Source organism: Zalophus californianus, chromosome 6 (assembly GCF_009762305.2).
Source record: "Zalophus californianus isolate mZalCal1 chromosome 6, mZalCal1.pri.v2, whole genome shotgun sequence".
NCBI classification, from domain to species: domain Eukaryota; kingdom Metazoa; phylum Chordata; class Mammalia; order Carnivora; family Otariidae; genus Zalophus; species Zalophus californianus.
In genome coordinates, this window is record NC_045600.1 from 33506011 (window position 1) to 33523522 (window position 17512).

At 38.0% G+C, this 17512-nt stretch overlaps 1 protein-coding gene across 11 annotated transcripts in view; it reads right to left on the reverse strand.

Annotated features, from left to right (window-relative positions):
* Nucleotides 1-17512, reverse strand: part of GPHN (gephyrin) — a 624840-nt gene that overhangs the window by 59673 nt on the left and 547655 nt on the right. For all 11 annotated transcript variants that reach the window (XM_027571275.2, XM_035728121.1, XM_027571272.2 and 8 more), the window contains 2 exons: nucleotides 16275-16333; nucleotides 15077-15230 (listed from right to left, as the gene is read on the reverse strand). In XM_027571275.2, the coding sequence (XP_027427076.1) occupies nucleotides 15077-15230; nucleotides 16275-16333 (213 nt within the window). The remainder of the gene's footprint in view (nucleotides 1-15076; nucleotides 15231-16274; nucleotides 16334-17512) is intronic.

The window sequence follows — 17512 nt, forward strand, 5'->3', positions numbered from 1 at the left end:
TTACTTTCCTGTCTACCATATATTAAATTTCAATTTCTTGTTTCTGTTCTTATCAATGGTGCCACTGCTTTCACACATTAAACCTTTGATTCTTTTTATTTCCCTTTGTAGTTCACTATCTTCCCAAAGATTACAATCCTTAAGAACATCCTAATATATCTCCTCTTTGACCCTATGTTTTCAGTCACGTTCTTACCAAGGCCCCCCCTTACATTCAGTATGTCTGAATGTTTGCAAATCCTTATAATTGGTTATCTTGCCTACAAAGTCTTTCCTTCTGAGAAATAAAACAGAAACATCAATTTGCAAAACTGTACTATTATTTGCATAACAGATAAACTGTACCAAACTATGAAATGTAACTCAAACAACTATCTTAAGTCAAATTGTTTTAACACAAACTTGTTTAGATTTATATGCTCCAAGAACAAGGACAAATTGAGACCATGATAACTCTACATGAACTCAAGTGCTCCAAAGATAAGACTGTTTCAGCGACTCACCTATTTTACAAATCTGATCAGTCTCTGCCTAGACCTTACTTACTAACTTCTACCTTAAAACCACCCCCAGTTCTCATGACCAACTTCAGTTCTCAAACTCCTGTAACTGTCCTGTAATTTCCTCCTTTTGGGACATTACCAGGACTGTGCCACAGTGATACTCTCCCTTGCTCAGAAATGTTAATATACACTGCTTTATATGATCAACAGGTTTCCCTGATGGTTGTTGTATTAAGACTTTGATAGTCATGTAGGTCCCCCTAAGACTTAGTTAGGCAAGAACCCTTTCTACCAGTTCTCATATTGGTTACATTGCACCTCATGAAGGTCTCTTGAGCCTCGTTGCTCTGTAGATTCTTTGTCTATGATGGTAAGTCCAGCACTTGCTTAAAGTCTAATCCTTTTTTGTTGAGCTTCCAAAGCTAGTTGATATCAATTTTTTTTTTTGTAAGAATAAGGTTCCAAGGACTTTTTGGTTATCTAATCCAATTTGTACAAATTTTTGTTTTCCTTGTAGAGGTGCTAAATAAAGCATTGATTTGATACTAATCATCCTATTTGTCAGCAAAAAGGATGTAGTTTATTTGGCTACATTGTTGTGTGTCTGTAAGAACTTTTCTTTATGTTTGAAAAACTGGCTTTGGAAGCCATCTCTACCTCTTCCCGCTGATTTTTAGGGTCACCTGTTAGGGATTCAACCTTAGTGCTAAGGACTTTAGACATAATACATAAGCAATATTTTCCCTTTTGACTGACCTTAGCTAATGAATTCATGGGTTCATCTAATAATAAACTTGTGCCACCTCCTGGCATAACTCTAGCTTGTTTTATTTTTCTCGCATTTATCTTTCTAAAAAGTATAAACTTGGGGTGCCTGGGTGGCTGGATCAGATCTTAATCTCACGGTTTTGAGTTTGAATCCCATGCTGGGCTCTACACTGGGCGTGGGGCCTACTTAAAAATAAATAAATAAATAGCACAAATTCATCAAGAACAATTTGGAATTCCAGTGGTCATTTTGGGGTACATATGACATGACCACATCTATTCACTTAAAAGCATGTTGAGAACAAAGGGGAATATATTTATGAATATTCAACACAGATTAGCATTTTTATTGTGCCAAGCTTCAAAATAAAGTTTAAATAAAAATATAAAAAATTTAAAATTTTTTTGTTTAACCCTCATGAGGAGGTTCTCTGTCTCCTTTCTAAAAGAGAAATCACTATGGACTCTGAGAAACAAACTGAGGGTTCTAGAGGGGGGGGATGGGTTAGCCTGGTGATGGGTATTAAAAGAGGGCACGTACTGCATGGAGCACTGGGCATTATATGCAAACAATGAATCATGGAACACTACATCAAAAACTAATGATGTAATGTATGGTGATTAACATAACATAATAAAAAAAAACCAAAAAAAAAAGAAATCACTTAGTTTATTTTAAGAAACATCCTTCTTTGTTTCTGTTCTTCAGGAATTTAATCCTATGGTCTTGATTGAATTACCAAAGGTCCTAAAATTGGCTCTAATGACTCACTTTCCCTTTTTTAGGTTTTGAAATGGGTTTGTCTGCATCTAAGACCTTTTCTCTCTTTGCAAAGGGAGGATAATTAGACTTTTATAGTGGTTAGTAACTCTTTCCATATCCCTTGCAAGCAGCTCCCTTATACATTCCTACTTTTCTTTCTCCCATTTCTAGAAAACTCAATTCACTAATTGATCAAAAACCAATTCTAGTCATTATGGACACACCTTAGAAATACACAGATTAAAAAAAAAATACTCAGACAGTCCAGATAAACAGATCTAACACAAAGAGAGGGGCAAAAAGTCAGATTATAACCTCTAATGGAGCATGTTCTTACTCTAAATAGCTTTTGATTAAACTCTGGGAAAAAAGTTTTAATTGAGAGTTAAACTAATTGCCTTGGTTACTGGGTTATAAGAAAAAAGAACATTTGAACCTTCCAAACATAATTTAAGAATCTGGTTTATAAATACAGAGGTTTACAAATTGTATTTGAAAAAAGTCCACATTCTATTTCTATTATGATGACTTTTTGTACAAATTAGACTGATTTGATAATCTTGGTTTAAAAACTGTCTTGACTTTAATAGTATGTAAGAAATTATACTAGAACAATATTCTAGTTTAATTTTAATCTTCTCAATTTCCTTTCCTGGTTTTGCTACAAGATAGCAAAATTTGTGTTCATCTAAGTCTGAGAATGATGATATGGAATGTGTCTATGAAAAGAGGCTGATGAGGTCCAAGACATGCTACCCCAAAATATGGCAACTGTTACACTGGATGTTTCAAGCTGAACGAATTTGAGAAATGGCATGTGTAGGAAGGACTTTCTGATCTCCTTAAGCAGGTCATAAAACCCTCATGTGAGAGGTGCCCTCCCTATGCCTGGAGGAAAGGAGCATTCTTATGTCTGAAGATGAAGGGACTCAGAGGAATCTGAATGAACAAGCCTTGCTGTTTCCCTCAGTTTACTATACTTTCCTCATACCCTTTATCCTATTATCTTTTTCCATGACTTTCCACTCATCAAACCTAATATAAAAAGGCTGGTGTTTAACATTTCTTCAGGTCTTCATTTTCTTATGAAGGCTCTTATGTCACATAAAACTTATATTAAATAAATGTGTATGTCTTTTCTCTTGCTAATCTGTCTTTTGTTATAGGGGTAACAAAATTTAGAACTTGAGACATTAAAGGCTTGAGGAAAAAAATTTTTTTTCCTCCCCTACAAGATGAATTATTTTTTTGAAGATTTATTTATTTATTTTAGAGAGAGAGCAAGAGAGCGAGAGAGCGAGAGCATGCAAGCATGAGCAGGGGGAGGGGAAGGAGAGGGAGAGAGAGAATCCAAGCCGACTCCCCACTGGCATGGAGCCCAATGTGGGGTTCAATCTCACAATCATGACCTGAACCTAAACCAAGAGTCAGACGCTTAACCAACTGAGCCACCCAGGTGCTCCAATAAATAAATCTATAAAGAAAAATTGTTTTAACACCAGCTCACTCAGAACTGTAATTATATATTCACAGAAAGTTATGCAAATAGTACAGAGAGGTCTCAGTACCCTTCACCCAGTTTTCTCAATGGTTACATTTTATATAACTATAGAATAATATTAAGACCAGGAAACTGACATTGGTATAAGGTATATGTATACTTCTTTTTCCACCTCAACACATATGTAGATTTCTGTAACCTGCCACCTCAAATCAAGACACAGGACTGTTTCATCACCTCAAAGATATATCCCTCATGCTATCCCTTTATAGTCACATTCTCCCTCCTCTCCATCCCTAACCTATGGGAACCACTAATACATTTTCCATCTTTATAATTTTGTCACTTTAAGAATGTTATATAAATGGAATCATATAATGTGTAAACTTTTAAGATTTTTTTTTTCCTCACTCAGCATAATACCATTGAGATCCATCCAGGTTGCTGCATGTAGCAACAGTTCATGTCTTTCTATTGCTGTTTCCAGTTTTGGGTATTACACATTAGGTAGACGACTTATATTTAATGTAATTATTGATACGTTAGGGCTTAGATCTGCCATTTTACATTTTGTTTGTTCTTTTTTGTTTTATTTTTTCCTTTCCTTCTTTTTTTCCCCTTCCTCCAGATTACTTAAATATTTTTTAGAATTCCACTTTGATTAACCTGTATTATTATTGTTATTATTATTATTAAAGATCTATTTATTTATTTGAGAGAGAGAGAGAGAGCAAGCACACATGTGCAGGTGTGTGAGTGATGGGGGGGAGGGGCAGAGGTAGAGAGGGAATCCCAAAGCAGGCTCCTCGCTGAGTGCAAGCCCTACACACCTTGATACCAGGACCCTGAGACCATGACCTGAGCCAAAATCAAGAGCCAGCTGCTTAACTGACTGTGCCACTCAGGCACCCCTCACCTGTATTATTATTATTATTATTTTAAATTTTATTATCTTATGTTAATAACCATACAATATATCATTAGTTTTTGATGTGGTGACCCACGATCCATTGTTTTCGTATAACACCCAGTGCTCCATGCAGTACGTGCCCTCCTTATAATACCCATCACTGGGCTAACCAATCCCCCCCTCCCCTCCCCTCTAAAACCTTGTTTGTTTCTCAGAGTCCATAGTCTCTCATGGTTCATCTCTCCCACCGATTCCCTCCCCCTTCATTTTTCCCTTCCTTCTCCTGATGTCCTCTGTGCTATTCCTTATGTTCCACAAATAAGTGAAACCATATGATAATTGACTTTTTCTGCTTGACTTATTTCACTTAGCATAATCTCCTCTAGTCCCATCCATGTTGATGTAAAAGTTGCGTATTCATCCTTTCTGATGGCTGAGTAATATTCCAGTGTATATATGGACCATATCTTCCTTATCCATTCATCTGTTGAAGGGCATCTCAGCTCTTTCCACAGTTTGGCTATTGCGGACATTGCTGCTATGAACATTGGGGCGCATATGGCCCTTCTTTTCACTACATCTGTGTCTTTGGGGTAAATACCCAGGAGTGCAATTGCTGGGTCATAGGGTAGCTCTATTTTTAAATTTTTGAGGAACCTCCACACTGTTTTCCAAAGTGGCTGTACCAACTTGCATTCCCACCAACAGTGTAAGAGGGTTCCCCTTTCTCCACAACCTCTCCAACATTTGTTGTTTCTTGCCCTGTCCATTTTTGCCATTCTAAATGGTGTAAGGTGGTATCTGAATGTGGTTTTGATTTGAATTTCCCTGATGGCTAATGATGATGAACATTTTTTCATGTGTCTGTTAGCCATTTGTATGTCTTCTTCAGAGAAGCATCTTTTCATATCTTCTGCCCATTTTTTGACTTGATTATTTGTTTTTTGGGTGTTGAGTTTGAGAAGTTCTTTATAATCTTCGATACTAGCCCTTTATCTGTAGTGTCATTTGCGAATATCTTCTCCCATTCTGTGGGTTGCCTCTTTGTTTTGTTGACTGTTTCCTTTGCTGTGCAGAAGCTTTTTATCTTGAGGAAGTCCCAAAAGTTCATTTTCCCTTTCATTTCACTTGCCTTTGGAGATGTATCTTGAAAGAAGTTGCTGTGGCCGATGTCAAAGAGGTCACTGCCTATGTTCTCCTTTAGGATTTTGATGGATTCCTGTCTCACAATGAGGTCTTTCATCCATTTTGAGTTTATCTTTGTGTAGGGTGTTAGAGAATGACCGAGTTTCATTCTTCTGTATATAGCTGTCCGATTTTCCCAGCACCATTTATTGAAGAGACTGTCTTTTTTCCATTGCATATTTTTTCCTGCTTTGTCGAAGATTATTTGACCATAGAGTTGAGGGTCCATATCTGGGTTCTCTCTTCTGTTCCATTGGTCTATATGTCTGTTTTTGTGCCAATACCATGCTGTCTTGGTGATCACGGCTTCGTAATAGAGCTTGAAATCAGGCAACACGATGCCTCCAGCTTTGTTTTTCTTTTTCAACATTTCCTTGGAGATTAGGGGTCTTTTCTGATTCTATACAAATTTTAGGATTGTTTGTTCCAGAACTTTGAAAAATGTCATTGGAATTTTGATCGGGATGGCGTTGAAGGTATAGATTGCTCTGGGCAGCACAGACATTTGAACAATGTTTATTCTGATCCAGGAGCATGGAATGTTTTTCCATCTTTTTGTGTCTTTTTCAATTTCTTTCATGAGTGTTCTGTAGCTCCTAGAGTATAGATCCTTTACCTCTTTGGTTAGGTTTATTCCAAGGTATCTTATGGTTTTTGGTGCTATTGTAAATGGAATCGTTTCTCTAATATTTCTTTCTACAGTTGCATTATTAGTGTATAAGAAAGCAACTGATTTCTGTGCATTGATTTTGTATCCTGCCACATTACTGAATTGCTGTATGAGTTCTAGTAATTTGGGGGTAGAGTCTTTTGGGTTTTCCACATCGTGTCATCTGCGAAGAGAGAGAGTTTGACTTCTTCTTTGCCAATGTGAATACCTTTTATTTCTTTTTGTTGTCTGACTGCTGTTGCTAGGACTTCTAGTACTATGTTGAACAACAGTGGCGAGAGTGGGCATCCTTGTCGTGTTCCTGATCTCAAGGGAAAGTCTCTCAGCTTCTCCCCATTGAGGATGATATTTGCTGTGGGTTTTTCATAGATGGATTTTATGAACTTGAGGAATGTTCCCTCTATCCCTATACTCTGAAGAGTTTTAATCAGGAAAGGATGCTGTATTTTGTCAAATGCTTTTTCTGCATCAATGGAGAGGACCATATGGTTCTTCTCTCTCCTCTTATTAATATGTTCTATCACATTCACTGATTTGCAAATGTTGAACCACCCTTGCATCCTGGGGATAAATCCCACTTGGTCGTGGTGGATGATCCTTCTAATGTATTGTTGGATCCTATTAGCTGGGATTTTGTTGAGAATTTTGGAGTTCAGATTCATCAGGGATATCGGTCTGAAATTCTCCTTTTTGATGGGGTCTTTGCCTGATTTGGGGATCAAGGTAATGCTGGCCTCACAGAATGAGTTTGGAAGCTTTCTTTCTGTTTCTATTTTTTGAAACAGCTTCAGAAGAATAGGTATTATTTCTTCTTTGAATGCTTGGTAGAATTCCCCAGGGAATCCATCAGGCCCTGGACTCTTGTTTTTTGGGAGGTTTTTGATCACTGCTTCAATCTCGTTACTGGTATTGGCCTATTCAGGTTGTCAATTTCTTCCTGTTTCAGTCTTGGTAGCTTATAGGTTTCCAGGAAGGCATCCATTTCTTCCAGGTTGCTTAATTTATTGACATATAGTTGTTGGTAATAATTTCTAATAATTGTTTCTATTTCCTTGGTGTTAGTTGTGATCTCTCCCCTTTCATTCATAATTTTATTAATTTGGGTCCTTTCTCTTTACTTTTGGATAAGTCTGGCCAGTGGTTTATCGATCTTATTAATTCTTTCAAAGAACCAGCTTCTAGTTTCGTTGACCTGACCTACTGAGTTTCTGGTTTCTAATTCATTGATCTCTGCTCTAATCTTAATTATTTCTCTTCTAAAGCGTGGCTTAGGCATCATTTGTTGCTTTTTCTCTAGTTTTTCAAGGTGTAAAGTTAGTTGGTGAATTCGGGATTTTTCTATGTTTTTCAGTGAGGCTTGGATGGCTATGTATTTCCCCCTTAGGACTGCCTTTGCAGTATCCCATAGATTTTGGACTGATGTTTTCGTTCTCATTGATTTCCATGAATTGTTTAAGTTCTTCTTTGATTTCCTGGTTGACCCAAACATTCTTGAGCAGAGTGGTCTTTAGCTTCCAAGTGTTTGAATTTCTTCCAAATTTTTTCTTGTGATTGAGTTCCAGTTTTAAAGCATTATGGTCTGAGCATATGCAGGGAATAATCTTAAACTTTTGGTATCGGTTGAGACCTGATTTGTGCCCAGTATGTGGTCTATTCTGGAGAAAGTTCCATGTGTGCTTGAGAAGAATGAGTATTCTGTTGTTTTAGGGTGGAATGTTCTGTATATATCTATGAGGTCCATCTGGTCCAATGTGTCATTCAAGGCTCTTGTTTCTTTGTTGATTTTCTGCTTAGGTGATCTGTCCATTGCTGAGAGTGGAGTATTGAGGTCTCCTACAATTAACGTACTATTATCAATATGACTCTTTATTTTGGTTAACAGTTGGCTTATGTAGTTGGCTGCTCTCATGCTGGGGGGTGTAGATATTTACAATTGTTAGATCTTCTTGTTGGACAGACCCTTTAAGAATGATATAGTGTCCTTCTGTGTCTCTATCTACAGTCTTTAGCTTAAAATCTAATTTGTCTGATATAAGAATTGCTACCCCAGCTTTCTTTTGAGGTCTGTTGGCATAGAAGATGGATCTCCATCCCTTCACTTTCAGTCTGGATGTATCTTTAGGTTCAAAATGAGTCTCTTGTAGGGGTGCCTGGGTGGCTCAGTTAGTTGAGCGACTGCCTTCGGCTCAGGTCATGATCCTGGAGTCCTGGGATCGAGTCCTGCATCAGGCTCCCTGCTCGGTGGGGAGTCTGCTTCTCCCTCGGACCCTCCCTCCTCTCGTGCTCTCTCTCTCTCAAATAAATAAGTAAATTTTAAAAAAATGAGTCTCTTGTAGACAGCATATGGATGGGTCCTGTCTTTTTATCCAATCTGCAACCCTGTGCCATTTTATGGGAGCATGTAGGCCGTTCACATTGAGTGATTATTGAACGATATGAATTTATTGTTATCCTGTTGCCTGTAAAATTCTTGTTTCTATAGATTGTCTCTGTAAATTTCTGTTCTATATTACTCTTGGGGTCTTTCTCCTTTTATAGAACCCTCCATAATATTTCTTGCAGGGCCGGCTTAGTGGTCACATATTCTTTCAGTTTCTGCTGGTCTTGGAAGCTCTGCAATTCTCCATCCATTCTAAATGACAGCCTTGCTGGATAAAGTATTCTTGGCTGTGTGTTCTTCTCATTTAGTACCCTGAATATGTCTTGCCAGCCCTTTCTGGCTTGCCAGGTCTCTCTGGATAGGTCTGAGGTTATTCTGATGTTTCTCCCTCTGTACGTAAAGAATCTTTTCCCCCTAACTGCCCTTAAGATGGTTTCCTTCTTTCTAAGATTTGCGAGTTTTACTATTACATGCCAGGGCATTGGTCTGTCTTCCTTGATCTTGGGAGGGGTCCTCTCTCCCTCTAGGACACGACTGTTTATTTCATTCTCCAGATTAGGGAAGTTCTCAGGTATGATTTGCTCAAATATGTCTTTTAGTCCTCTCTCTCTCCACCTCTTCAGGGATCCCAATAATTCTGACACTGGAACGTTTCATCGTGTCACTTATTTCTCTAATTCTGTTTTCATGGATTTTAAGCTGTTTCTCCCAGGCCTCCTCTTTTTCCTTCTTTTCTATCAATTGGTCTTCTAGATCACGAATTCGTTCTTCTACCTAGTTTAACCTAGCTGTTAGAGTATCTAGATTAGATTGGATCTCATTGTAGCATTTTTAAGTTTTGCCAGTTCAGCTTTCATTTCTGCCCTTAGAGACTCTATGTTGCCATTAATTGATTTCTCCATTCTAGTATCATCTTCATAACTGTTACCCGAAGCCCATTTCCAACATCTTGGTTATATCTGTATCCGTTTGTAAATCTGTGGCAGAAGTCACAGTCTCTATTTTGGGAGTTCCTCCTCTTAGTCATTCTGTTGAGGGGTGGTTGAGGGAATGTACAGAGTCTAAATTATTGACCACAACCCAAGCAAGATGCACCTGTTTTATAGGGACCTTAGGGTTGTCAGCCTCTTGTTCTCCCAGCCTGTCTTCTGGGGGAGGGGCCTGACTCACTGTTACTCAGGCAACCTTGTTTGGGCAGAGTTGCCCTGCCCCCTGTGGGGGAGGGGGAGGATGGGCTTCGTGAAAACTGGTGTTTGGGGGCTTTTGTTCTCTGGGGGCTTTCTCTGGTGGCTTTCCGAGTCTCTTCCGAGAGTCAGAGCAGAAGAGACTGTTTCCAACCCTCTGCCTCAGAACAGAGAGATAGAGAGATTGCAGTCTGTTTTTCAGTGAGCTCTCCAGGCCACACTATCTCTGTTTCTGTCTGTGCTGCTAGAAACTGCAGTGTCCTGGATTGTGCACCCCTTAGCAGCGCTCTTAGCTGTCACTTCCAGGTCCAGGCACATCTTTGCTCTTTGTACTTCTAAAACTGCCAGCTGCCCCCAGTTTGCATGTGTGACCCAGCAGCTCCAGGGTTCAGTCTGGGGGGCTGCCCTAAACTCTTTCCCCCCTGCTACCGGTCTGCAAGTCTGTGCCCTGTCCCCAGCGCGGGAAGCAGGATCCCAAAGGCTCCCTCCCCCCTTCCATTTATCTTCTGGTATCTGCCCATGGAATCACAGCTCCCTGCTTCATACCTCAAAACCAACCACCTGCAATGTTCTGTTTGTAGAGATCCAGATATAGCTTCTTAAATCTCAGGCTGATTTTGTGGGTGTTCAGAGTGGTCTGGTAGATATCCAGCTCAAGTCAGGGGACCAGTTGGAATAGGGTCCCCTATTCCTCCACCATCTTTTCCTCCTCCGTAAGTATAGCAAACTTAACATGTCCAAAACAGAAGCCTGATTTCTGCTGCCTAATTTTTCTCACCTATGTAAGTGATAACTATCCTTAGAATTGATCAGGTCAAAACCTTGCAGTTTATCTTGACTCCTCACTTTCTTTTATATTCTACTTTGAATTCACTAGTAAAACCTGTTGGCTTTACCTTCAAAATATATCCTTATTATTTCTCACCATCTCCACTGCTACCACTCTGGTCCAAATCTCTTGCTGGATATTATATGTCTTTCTAACTAGTCTCCCTGCTTTTTTCCTTTTCTCTCCTATATGCCATGCCATATTGAAGCCAGAGTAAACATTTAAAAATTTAAGACACATTATGTTTCATGTTATGTTTCCCTTTCTCAAAACTATTTAGAATAAAATGGTCTTATTTCTGTTACCTCCCCAACCTCACCTCCTTTTGCTTTGCTCCTTTCCTTCTAAACTTTAGCCACAAACATGACAAGCATACACCCTACCTCAGGGCTTTTCTGTCTCTGTTGTTCCTTCTGCTTGTAACTCAATTCCCCTCACATGGCTGGCACCACCCTTAGTACCTTCAGATTTCCACTCTAATTTTGCCTCATCAGTGAGGCCTGATTGCCCTATATAAAACAGAAGACTCTATCACTCAGGTCTGGAAAGGAAAACCAAATCCTCTAGGTATTTCATATGAAGAGGAGTGGAAGAAAAAAGGATTTAATACAGGGAATTGGTTACAAATGTGTTGAGAGGGTTGGAGAAACAAAAGGAGAAAAGTGTGTCTCCAATGATCAGGAAGTCACCACTGTCCCTAGGGCTGCTGGGGGAAAGTGATGTTACTGAGGACTGAGGAGCTTATACTTCTGCTAACTTCTTTCCAACTTCTAATATTGTGTTAATGCATTCCAATGACAAAACCTAACAGGACCACAGCTGGAAAGAGAGCCTAGGAAATTGGGTTTTCAGCCTTCCAGCCTTATTGTATAGGGGAGAGTATGAAAGGACTGATGCAGGGTAGGCTTCAACAGGTAATATCTGGCATATACTTCTTCTACTACTAGTCTTTATCATCTTATCCTTTTTCTTCATACTACTTACCACTATTTGTTCATTGACTATCTCCCCTCCCCTGCCTCCATCAAAATATAAATTCTGTAAGAATAAGGAATTTGTTTGTCTGGTTTGCTGCTATATCCTGAGCAGTCAGAACAGTACCTAGCATCAGTATGGTAGCATACTAAATGGGGAGGAGTGGTGGAAATGGTTTGCCCCAGTGGAGCATATTTTATCACTGACTTTGCTTAGAATTGCCAGTGCATGGTGATGATAAAAAGCGGAATAACTTGTAGTCAGTTTTATTATTATTTTCTAATTTTCTACAGCCAATGCATCCTCTTATGTGAGGGTAAAGAGTTAACCAAACCCATTTCCATCTCTAAGGACAAATTTGAGCTTGGGTTAACTTTCTAGTTCTGTTCCCCTAGAAATTTGATAAAGATGAAATGTCAGCTTGTTACTAGGCAGCATTTCTTATGGCAAAAATAATCTGCGATTGGTAACCTGCAAATGGACTAGAAGGAACTATAAAGGAACTATAAATACCTAGCGGGAAGTGACAGCTTTGGGCTTCTGTGAATATGGTGACACTTGTATCTGGACATTTCCCTCATAGGGACCCTGGAAGCTGTCTAAGACTGTTATAAGAAACATTGATTCTTATGTAGGATATGCTTCTAAGTTGGTGGCTCCTATACTCTCCTAGTATAATTCTTGTTCCCTTGCACCTGAATGTCACTTGAAGAAAAAAGAGAATAGCTCTTGGATGGCTGTGTAGATGATTAAGAGGACTATTTCCACTGAAGATGAAAGTCTGATGCAGCCCTGCTGGACACTGAGTTTGCTGTAGAAAATCCTTCTAAATAAACTGGTTCATGATACAGTGTATTCACATCTTATAAGTCTGATTTTAGTTAACATAATCCCTGATGGGCATTCCAACATGTAATAGATGTTTAATAAATATTTATTGAACAAATACACGAAGTTGGAAATGTATGCCACAGTTATGTAATTACTGGATGGTATTACCTAAGTGTTAACATACACAGTTTGCTGAAACCAACAAATGTCTACATCGACTGTTCTGTATTAGTTTTAGTTCACAACTGTACCTCCCCAATTTTGATATAATTCCCGCATTCCAAATAAACACATGTAGTCACAAAATACTGGGCAGGTTTTAAAGACAGTATACACAGACATCTTGTATGGCATTCTTTGGGTTGCCCCAGGCCACTGTTCTGCTTACTATCATATGACACTGGATTCAAAAGTGGACATATGTGAAGCTACTCATATCAGGGGAAATCAGTTAGCACTTAAGGGGAGCTTGAGCTGTGACTGACTAAATTATAGACTTGCCACATTAACAGACAAGTGTAATTTCTTTTGGCCTCTCTGAAAATAAATAATTTTTTCCTATTATTTTCTGTCTATCTAAGATCTCAAGCCTTCAAAAGAGATACTACATTTTATTCATTTCTTTTATCCCCATTTTCCAGTATAATGTCTGGCATAGAGGTACCCAATAAACATTTGTTGAGCTAAACTATACAATTATAGAGAGTCATAATAACAGCTAACTTTGGATGGAAATAGGGAAGGAATGCCGAGCTATATGGAACCAGAGATTATGGATTTAGAAACATTATTTTAGATTGTGGATTTAGAGATTTAGAAACATTATTCCCTTGGAAAACTATGATAAATACAGTAAGTCACAGAAAATAGCATCTATCAAAGTCTCTCCAAGGATAATCAAGCCTATGGAGGCAGGAAACTAGGACTACAAATTCTTCCTTAGATTCCATGATGTAAGTATCATCTCTAGTCTTACTCCATCACTTTTCTTTCACTAGCAAATAGTTTTAATACAGAATGTATGATAGCTTTAAAAAGGATAGGTGAGACTACAGTCCAGCCCTACAAAAACATTAGGAAGAATACAAGAAATATAGCTTAAACAAAATTGCCTAATAACTAGTTATTTATGAATTTGCTCATTCTCTTTAGCTTTCCCAACCCCCATGAACTCACTTAGATGCACAAAGCATATAAATACATCACAAGTTCATTAAGGGCACCTGGGTGGCTCAGTTGGTTAAGCAACTGCCTTCGGCTCAGGTCATGATCCTGGAGTCCCGGGATCGAGTCCCGCATCAGGCTCCCTGCTGCTCAGCGGGGAGTCTGCTTCTCCCTCTGACCCTCCCCCCTCTCATGTGCTCTATCTCTCTCTCATTCTTGCTCTCTCAAATAAATGAATAAATAAAATCTTTAAAAAAAAAGAATAGTTCATTAAGTCAATCAGTTTATTAGAATTTCTTTCCAATGCTAAACATAGTGTCAGTTGGTCCTAGGGATATTAAAATCTTCACTATGTAGATCAATTGAAAAGAATGTTTTGGGTCAATCAATAGTTTTAGGGAATGACCAGTACACCAATACTGGGTCTAGAATCCTGATTCATCTCTCCATTAGTGAAACAAATACTCTATTCTTTTCTTTTGCCCTTTCTAAAAGAACTATAAGGGTAATGGAGAGACCTTTGAAAATGTTCATTTCCAAGACTTTAAGAAATTAAAAATAATGATAACAAATAAATGGCTTATTTTCAGAATAAAACTAGAGATTAAAAGAGAGAAAAAAAAAGAAATCCTGTTAATCTTTTAAAAAACAGTAAGGTCTAAAGGTCTAAAAAAATCTCAATAGTTTCTGATTCTGTTCTTAGGCTTTGAATTACCAGTAGATCCATTTTTTAATATTCCCAGTTTGGTTAGAACCTCTGACTTTTTGTATAACCTAAGCAAAACATGGAACAGGAAATTTTTCAAAAGTTTTCAGAGAAAGATTGACTAAATCCCCATCCTAAATCAGGGCTGAAATGACATTTGACATATTGAGAAGCATGCCACTAGAGATGCTATCTTTGGAGAAAAAGAGAAAAGATTATCAAATTCCTCCTGGTGATTAAGGATCACATGGAACTTCCAGGAAGATGAAGGGCTAACCATTGTATCCCAATTCATTGATTTATTTCCCACACAGAGATGGCCCATCATCTCAGCAGCAGGGTAGGTAGAATTCATTGTCCTAAGAGCCTGAGCACTAAATTTGCATAGCTGAACATCTATAGCTAGCAGTCAACATTCTTTGTTTATATGTACCGAGTCTGTGCAAAGGTCATTGGTTGTAATAGTTTATTCTAATCAATGGAAGGGAACATTTCTCAATATGTAATTTCTAGTCTTCCTCCTTCTTATCTTCTGTACTTGAACTATCCTGAGGCCAATTTATTATTTCCCTGTTACAGGTATGTGGTAAAATCTATAATCCACAATGTTCTATTTACAACACAGAAGTCAAAAAGACTTTTACCTGAAAGTCCAGTTACCTCCCCCTTCTACCTTCCCCCCACTTTTTTTTTTTTTTTTTTTTTACCTCATTCCCTGTTGACATGACTGCAACAACTGGAAACTTATTAACTTCAACCTCTGTGACACCTACAGTTGCCAGAAGACCAATCTCTGAGGGGCCCATATGGGTTCCTTTGGCCAAAACGCATTCCCCTCTTTTAATGTCATGGCCAATGGGTCTGAAAGTCAAAGCAGAACCATAAACAGTATGATTAAGAATAATATTTTCTCAACTGACTTCAGTGTCAAAGAAGGAGGACATTCAAGAGGAGAAAAAAGTCAAGAGATGAGGCAGGAACAGAATAATAAAATAAAAAGCTTCTAAAAACTCTATGCTTTTTTAATAAAAAAATTTAAATCACACAATGGAAGAGAGAAATAGGATTTCCATTATTGCTAAGGAATATGTTATTTCACATTTGAAAACTATTTTACAAATTGCTTTGTACTAAATTACAGTAAAAAAATACCAACCACAAACTTTCTTTGATAAAAGGCAAGAATTTATATGAAAATATCTAGTGGCATTAATGATAAGAGGTCCTTAGCATGTTAGCTTTGAGGTGAGGAGAATAACATTGATGAAGTTACAGTCACAGGGGTAATTTCTATTCGGACAACTTAGGCTGGCACAGGTCTATGGCCACAGAAGTCCAGTCAACTTGGCTTCTTGCTATAGGGATGTGAGAATTGTAGCTTTGTCATAAGGACATTTGAGCAAATTAGTATTGATGGGATCAGGGCAAACATATTCCAATGTAAGAAAAATAATTTAAAGTATATGCACTCCTTATGTTAAGACAGTAGTCTCATCTTTGTATATAAAGAATAGCAGATTATTCTATTCTTATTGGTAGTCAGTGGAAGAGGGGCTATCAGCTAATTGCATAAAAACTCAACTCTGGGATTATCTATGTTGATACCAGTATCTAGGGGTGGAGTTGGATAATTCTGGATTATCTAGAAGTAGGATTAACTGTGGATGAGTTTACTTCTTTCTCATGTTGCTTTTGACTATTTCATTTGCCTTTATTGTTTATGAAAAAGTAGGCAGAGTAGACATGAGCTGTAGAATTAAGAAAAATCATTTTGCTACTTGTTAAAAGTCCTGAACACTAATGGCTAAATACCTGAGCTGTGGATTTGCAATAGCCATGCTCTCCTGAATTTATGATCACGTGGAAACAAAAGTTGGCTACACATTCTATACATTATGAATTTACCTGATATCTTGGCCTGGTCGAGCTTGCACCAGAATTCGTACTTCAAGTTCCTCAGTGCCCTATAATAAAAGCAAGTCATGTAATTTCGAACAGAATAATCTAACAGAATTTTGATCAATACAATTTAGCTACTCAGATAGGTCCAGAATATATACAAATATAGAGAAACAGAACCATTTGGTACACATTTTGAACATGATAAATTTCTATCACAGGTTCCTGAAAAACTAGGTTTGATGCCAATAAATTTTTTGTAAATAAATAAAAATTTTCTTCATAATTTTCATGCTTTTAAAAAATGTACCACTTCAAATACTGGATCTTATATTGTAAGTAGCATTCTCAAGGGAAAATAAAAGATATATCTATATGGCCACCCTAATAGATACATCGAATGTGGATGGAGATAACCTATCTCTTCTGTTCCCAGGAATCATGCCACGTTTCCCAAATGTCTGCAGAAATTTCAGTGAAGGACTTACAGTTTTCCTGGTAGTAGGTGTCTGTAAATTAATGGTGATCATTAATTTTACATTTATGGGCTGTGACACTGGAACTGTGTCTTGTCATCTGGCAGAGTCTGTGGATGCATGTGTTCTGGATTTCAATGCTCTGCTGGCTTCCCTGATGCCAATAAATCTGTTGGACAGTTTTAACAGCAGGCAGTGTGATCTGTATGCCAAGAGTTGAATTTTATAAACCTTACATGTGGGAAAGTGACTGAAAAGACAATCCCAGATCAAGAGAAGTGGCTGTCTCTCAGCATGCCCAAATTTTACTATATAGCCAGCCCAGAAGAATGTTATTTATTTTAGCTCTAGCTTTTAAGACATAAAATATTTTAAGCTACTTCAAAAAACAAGTTAAGATAGCCAGTCATTAAATTATCAGTGGAAACTATTCTTTTATTAGTGGCTGACCCTCTGGTTCCAATAACTGCCACTAATTTCAGTAAGATGAAGGCGTGTTTAGACCAAGACAATTCCCAGGAGGCTTTAGTGTAGACTAGAGAGGGGGCACTGGCATAAATTCAAGTTTTCCAGGCTGTCCTTTGATGGCAAAGATTTTTCTGAATTATAGAAAATCAGAGTTGAAGGGTTATTTGGTTCAAATGCTTGGCTTAATGTAATATTCAAGAACTTGCCCAAGCATTCTCTGTTAAATTCTCCTTCACATTTTATCAGAAGCTAGCCTTGATGAACAAATTTCTCAGCTGTAAGGTATGTCAACAGTTAATA